Source organism: Coregonus clupeaformis, unplaced genomic scaffold (assembly GCF_020615455.1).
Source record: "Coregonus clupeaformis isolate EN_2021a unplaced genomic scaffold, ASM2061545v1 scaf1791, whole genome shotgun sequence".
Taxonomy (NCBI): domain Eukaryota; kingdom Metazoa; phylum Chordata; class Actinopteri; order Salmoniformes; family Salmonidae; genus Coregonus; species Coregonus clupeaformis.
The window spans coordinates 5,001-12,500 of NW_025535245.1; the positions used below are offsets into that span (position 1 = coordinate 5,001).

The 7,500-nt window shown below is 53.1% G+C and overlaps 1 protein-coding gene across 1 annotated transcript in view; it reads left to right on the plus strand.

The window, feature by feature from the left end:
* Positions 1 to 2,148: 2,148 nt before the first annotated feature.
* LOC121561921 (prominin-1-A-like) overlaps positions 2,149 to 7,500 on the plus strand; it is a gene marked incomplete at its 5' end in the record, with an annotated part of 38,982 nt that continues 33,630 nt past the window's right edge. Inside the window, 2 exons of the mRNA XM_045218767.1 lie at positions 2,149 to 2,211; positions 2,444 to 2,590. Coding sequence (XP_045074702.1) covers positions 2,149 to 2,211; positions 2,444 to 2,590 — 210 coding nt within the window. The remainder of the gene's footprint in view (positions 2,212 to 2,443; positions 2,591 to 7,500) is intronic.

Genomic DNA, 7,500 nt, shown 5'->3' on the forward strand with positions numbered 1-7,500 from the left:
AGCCATGGTTTCCCGAGTCGTAGTGGGAGGACCTCCCAACATGTCATCACGTGACTCCAAGCTTACTACCATATGATAGTTAAATCGGTATTTACACATAAAAGCGTTTCCACCTCCATTTCTCACATAATTAATTTTACAGACACAAAAAGATCCCACCATGTCGAACAAACAAATTGTTTCCATCAGCCCAGTCATGACCTTTTCCATCAGCCCAGTCATGGCCTTTTCCATCAGCCCAGTCATGACCTTTTCCATCAGCCCAGTCATGACCTTTTCCATCAGCCCAGTCATGACCTTTTCCATCCGCCCAGTCATGACCTTTTCCATCAGCCCAGTCATGACCTTTTCCATCAGCCCAGTCGCGACCTTTTCCATCAGCCCAGTCACGACCTTTTTCCATCAGCCCAGTCATGACCTTTTCCATCAGCCCAGTCATGACCTTTTCCATCAGCCCAGTCGCGACCTTTCCATCAGCCCAGTCGCGACCTTTTCCATCAGCCCAGTCATGACCTTTTCCATCAGCCCAGTCATGACCTTTTCCATCAGCCCAGTCATGACCTTTTCCATCAGCCCAGTCATGACCTTTTCCATCAGCCCAGTCATGACCTTTTCCATCAGCCCAGTCATGACCTTTTCCATCAGCCCATTCATGACCTTTTCCATGCGTCCGGTCATTTATCCATCAGCCCAGTCATGACCTTTTCCATCAGCCCAGTCATGACCTTTTTCATGCGTCGGGTCATTTATCCATCAGCCCAGTCATTACCTTTTTCATGCGTCAGGTCATTTATCCATCAGCCCAGTCATGACCTTTTCCATCAGCCCAGTCATGACCTTTTCCATCAGCCCAGTCATGACCTTTTTCATGCGTCAGGTCATTTATCCATCAGCCCAGTCATGACCTTTTTCATGTGTCAGGTCATTTATCCATCAGCCCAGTCATGACCTTTTTCATGCGTCCGGTCATTTATCCATCAGCCCAGTCATGACCTTTTCCATCAGCCCAGTCATGACCTTTTCCATCAGCCCAGTCATGACCTTTTTCATGCGTCAGGTCATTTATCCATCAGCCCAGTCATGACCTTTTTCATGTGTCAGGTCATTTATCCATCAGCCCAGTCGCGACCTTTTTTCATGCGTCCGGTCATTTATCCATCAGCCCAGTCATGACCTTTTCCATCAGCCCAGTCGCGACCTTTTCCATCAGCCCAGTCATGACCTTTTCCATCAGCCCAGTCATGACCTTTTCCATCAGCCCAGTCATGACCTTTTCCATCAGCCCAGTCATGACCTGTTCCATCAGCCCAGTCGCGACCTTTTCCATCAGCCCAGTCGCGACCTTTTCCATCAGCCCAGTCATGACCTTTTTCATGCGTCAGGTCATTTATCCATCAGCCCAGTCATGACCTTTTCCATCAGCCCAGTCGCGACCTTTTCCATCAGCCCAGTCATGACCTTTTCCATCAGCCCAGTCATGACCTTTTCCATCAGCCCAGTCGCGACCTTTTCCATCAGCCCAGTCGCGACCTTTTCCATCAGCCCAGTCATGACCTTTTCCATCAGCCCAGTCGTGACCTTTTCCATCAGCCCAGTCACGACCTTTTTCATGCGTCAGGTCATTTATCCATCAGCCCAGTCGTGACCTTTTCCATCAGCCCAGTCATGACCTTTTCCATCAGCCCAGTCATGACCTTTTCCATCAGCCCAGTCACGACCTTTTCCATCAGCCCAGTCACGACCTTTTCCATCAGCCCAGTCATGACCTTTTCCATCAGCCCAGTCACGACCTTTTCCATCAGCCCAGTCTTGACCTTTTCCATCAGCCCAGTCACGACCTTTTCCATCAGCCCAGTCATGACCTTTTCCATCAGCCCAGTCTTGACCTTTTCCATCAGCCCAGTCATGACCTTTTCCATCAGCCCAGTCGTGACCTTTTTTCATGCGTCCGGTCATTTATCCGGTTGGATGGAAAAGTGGTTGCGATGACATTTTGAAAATCCAATCAGTCTTCCACGTTGATTGGCGTCATCACATATAATGTTTTGGTGGAAATCCTGTTGAAACAACATTGATTGAACCCTTTTTTTAGCCAGTGGGACCTAACTGTGTGTGTCTGTGTGTAGGGACTGCTATGATAATAACGGCCTGTACCATGCTCTGCAGCTGGAGACCATGTTCAACGTCAACACATTCCTCAACACAACCGTGGTACGTCAGGGTCTGGGTGTGTCTGGGTGGGTGTGTGTGTGAGTGTGTGTGTGTGTGTCTATTGCAGTTTTGCCATTATTGTTCAAGGGAAAGGGTTGAACTAGTCAGTCCTATAACTGTTACACAACCTACCACTCATAACAGTGTGTGTGTGTGTGTCTGTGTGTGTGTGTGTGTGTCTATGTGTGTCTGTGTGTGTGTGTGTGTGTGTGTGTGTGTGTGTGTGTGTCAGTTTAACAAGGACCTGGTGAAGGTGTTAGAAGGTGTGAGCATCGACCTCCAGAGTATGGTGTTACTGGAGCAGGATGGAAGAGATAACCTGCTAACCTTCTCTACCGCTGGGATAGGAGATATTAGCTATGATGCTTACCTGGCAGAGGTATGACCCCTGACCTCTAACCCCTAACCCCTGACCACTAACCCCTGACCTCTAACCACTAAACCCTGACCCCTAACCCCTGACCCCTGACCTCTAACCACTAAACCCTGACCCCTAACCCCTGACCTCTAACCACTAAACCCTGACCCCTAACCACTGACCCCTAACCCCTGACCTCTAACCACTGACCCCTGACCCCTAACCCCTGACCCCTAACCCCTGACCTCTAACCACTAAACCCTGACCCCTAACCCCTGACCTCTAACCACTAAACCCTGACCCCTAACCCCTGACCTCTAACCCCTGACCTCTAACCACTAAACCCTGACCCCTAACCCCTAACCCCTGACCTCTAACCACTAAACCCTGACCTCTAACCACTAACCTCTAACCACTAAACCCTGACCTCTAACCACTGACCTCTAACCACTAAACCCTGACCCCTAACCCCTGACCTCTAACCACTAAACCCTGACCCCTAACCCCTGACCTCTAACCACTAACACCTGACCCCTAACCCCTGACCTCTAACCCCTGACCTCTAACCACTAACCCCTGACCCCTAACCCCTGACCCCTAACCCCTGACCACTAACCCCTGACCCCTGACCCCTGACCCCTAACCCCTGACCCCTAACCCCTGACCTCTAACCTCTAACCCCTGACCTCTAACCACTAAACCCCTGACCCCTAACCCCTGACCCCTAACCTCTAACCCCTGACCTCTAACCACTAAACCCTGACCCCCTAACCCTGACCTCTAACCACTAACCCTGACCCCTAATCCCTGACCCTAACCCTGACCTCTAACCTCTAACCCTGACCTCTAACCACTAAACCCTGACCCCTAACCCTGACCTCTAACCCCTGACCCCTAACCCCTGACCCCTAACCCCTGACCTCTAACCTCTAACCCCTGACCTCTAACCACTAACCCCTGACCCCTAACCCCTGACCCCTAACCACTAAACCCTGACCCCACCCCTGACCCCTAACCACTAAACCCTGACCCCTAACCACTAAACCCTGACCCCTAACCCCTGACCCCTGACCTCTAACCCCTGACCTCTAACCACTAAACCCTGACCCCTGACCCCTAACCCCTGACCCCTAACCCCTGACCTCTAACCACTAAACCCTGACCTCTAACCACTAACCCCTGACCTCTAACCACTAACCCCTGACCTCTAACCACTAACCCCTGACCTCTAACCACTAAACCCTGACCCCTAACCCCTGACCTCTAACCACTAAACCCTGACCCCTAACCCCTGACCTCTAACCTCTAACCCCTGACCTCTAACCTCTAACCCCTGACCTCTAACCACTAAACCCTGACCCCTAACCACTAACCCTGACCCTGACCCCTAACCCTGACCCTGACCCCTAACCACTAAACCCTGACCCCTAACCACTAACCCTGACCCCTAACCCCTGACCCCTAACCCCTGACCTCTAACCTCTAACCCCTGACCTCTAACCACTAAACCCTGACCTCTAACCACTAAACCCTGACCCCTAACCCTGACCTCTAACCTCCTAACCCCTGACCTCTAACCACTAAACCCTGACCCTAACCACTAACCTGACCCCTAACCCCTGACCCCTAACCACTAAACCCTGACCCCTAACCACTAACCCCTGACCACTAACCCTAACCACTAAACCCTGACCCCTAACCCCTGACCCCTGACCTCTAAACCCTGGCCCCTAACCCCTGACCTCTAACCACTAAACCCTGGCCCCTAACCCCTGACCTCTAACCACTAAACCCTGACCCCTAACCCCTGACCTCTAACCCCTGACCTCTAACCACTAAACCCTGACCCCTAACCCCTGACCTCTAACCCCTGACCTCTAACCACTAAACCCTGACCCCTAACCCCTGACCTCTAACCCCTGACCTCTAACCCCTGAACCCTGACCTCTAACCACTAACCCCTGACCTCTAACCACTAAACCCTGACCCCTAACCCCTGACCTCTAACCACTGAACCCTGACCTCTAACCACTAAACCCTGACCTCTAACCACTAAACCCTGACCCCTAACCACTGACCCCTTACCCCTAACCCCTGACCTCTAACCCCTGACCCCTAACCCCTGACCCCTAACCCCTGACCTCTAACCCCTGACCCCTAACCCCTGACCCCTAACCCCTGACCTCTAACCTCTAACCCCTGACCTCTAACCACTAACCCCTGACCCCAATCCCTGACCCCTAACCACTAAACCCTGACCCCACCCTGACCCCTAACCACTAAACCCTGACCCCCTAACCACTAAACCCTGACCCCTAACCCCTGACCCCTGACCTCTAACCCCTGACCTCTAACCACTAAACCCTGACCCCTAACCCCTGACCTCTAACCACTAAACCCTGACCCCTAACCCCTGACCTCTAACCACTAACACCTGACCCCTAACCCCTGACCTCTAACCCCTGACCTCTAACCACTAACCCCTGACCCCCTAACCCCTGACCACTAACCCCTGACTGACCCCTGACCCCTAACCCCTGACCCCTAACCCCTGACCTCTAACCTCTAACCCCTGACCTCTAACCACTAAACCCTGACCCCTAACCCCTGACCCCTAACCTCCTAACCCCTGACCTCTAACCACTAAACCCTGACCCCTAACCCTGACCTCTAACCACTAACCCTGACCCCTAACCCCTGACCCCTAACCCCTGACCTCTAACCTCTAACCCCTGACCTCTAACCACTAAACCCTGACCCCTAACCCCTGACCTCTAACCCCTGACCCCTAACCCCTGACCCCTAACCCCTGACCTCTAACCTCTAACCCCTGACCTCTAACCACTAACCCCTGACCCCTAACCCCTGACCCCTAACCACTAAACCCTGACCCCACCCCTGACCCCTAACCACTAAACCCTGACCCCTAACCACTAAACCCTGACCCCTAACCCCTGACCCCTGACCTCTAACCCCTGACCTCTAACCACTAAACCCTGACCCCTGACCCCTAACCCCTGACCCCTAACCCCTGACCTCTAACCACTAAACCCTGACCTCTAACCACTAACCCCCTGACCTCTAACCACTAACCCCCTGACCTCTAACCACTAACCCTGACCTCTAACCACTAAACCCTGACCCCCTAACCCCTGACCTCTAACCACTAAACCCTGACCCCTAACCCCTGACCTCTAACCTCTAACCCCTGACCTCTAACCTCTAACCCCTGACCTCTAACCACTAAACCCTGACCCCTAACCACTAACCCCTGACCCCTGACCCCTAACCACTAAACCCTGACCCCTAACCACTAACCCCTGACCCCTAACCCCTGACCCCTAACCCCTGACCTCTAACCTCTAACCCCTGACCTCTAACCACTAAACCCTGACCTCTAACCACTAAACCCTGACCCCTAACCCCTGACCTCTAACCTCTAACCCCTGACCTCTAACCACTAAACCCTGACCCCTAACCACTAACCCCTGACCCCTAACCCCTGACCCCTAACCACTAAACCCTGACCCCTAACCACTAACCCCTGACCACTAACCCCTGACCTCTAACCACTAAACCCTGACCCCTAACCACTAAACCCTGACCCCTAACCCCTGACCTCTAACCACTAAACCCTGACCCCTAACCCCTGACCCCTGACCTCTAAACCCTGGCCCCTAACCCTGACCTCTAACCACTAAACCCTGGCCCCTAACCCCTGACCTCTAACCACTAAACCCTGACCCCTAACCCCTGACCTCTAACCCCTGACCCCTGACCCCTAACCACTAACCCCTGACCCCTAACCCCTGACCTCTAACCACTAAACCCTGACCCCTAACCCCTGACCCCTGACCCCTTACCACTAACCCCTGACCTCTAACCACTAAACCCTGACCCCTAACCACTAAACCCTGACCCCTAACCCCTGACCTCTAACCACTAAACCCTGACCCCTAACCCCTGACCCCTGACCTCTAAACCCTGGCCCCTAACCCCTGACCTCTAACCACTAAACCCTGGCCCCTAACCCCTGACCTCTAACCACTAAACCCTGACCCCTAACCCCTGACCTCTAACCCCTGACCTCTAACCACTAAACCCTGACCCCTAACCCCTGACCTCTAACCCCTGACCTCTAACCACTAAACCCTGACCCCTAACCCCTGACCTCTAACCCCTGACCTCTAACCCCTGAACCCTGACCTCTAACCACTAACCCCTGACCTCTAACCACTAAACCCTGACCCCTAACCCCTGACCTCTAACCACTGAACCCTGACCTCTAACCACTAAACCCTGACCTCTAACCACTAAACCCTGACCCCTAACCACTGACCCTGACCCTAACTCTGACCTCTAACCACTAAACCCTGACCCCTAACCCCTGACCACTAACCACTAATCCCTGAGCCCTAAACCCTGACCTCTAACCACTAAACCCTGACCCCTAACCCCTGACCACTAACCACTAAACCCTGACCCCTAAACCCTGACCTCTAACCACTAACCCCTGACCTCTAACCACTGACCTCTAACCACTGACCCCTGACCCCTAACCCCTGACCTCTAACCACTAAACCCTGACCCCTAAACCCTGACCTCTAACCACTAACCCCTGACCTCTAACCACTAAACCCTGACCCCTAACCCCTAACCCCTGACCTCTAACCACTAAACCCTGACCCCTAACCCCTGACCTCTAACCACTAAACCCTGACCCCTAACCCTGACCTCTAACCACTAACCCCTGACCTCTAACCACTAAACCCTGACCCCTAACCCCTGACCTCTAACCACTAAACCCTGACCTCTAACCACTAACCCCTGACCTCTAACCACTAAACCCTGACCTCTAACCCCTGACCTCTAACCACTAAACCTTGACCCCTAACCCCTGACCTCTAACCACTAAACCCTGACCCCTAACC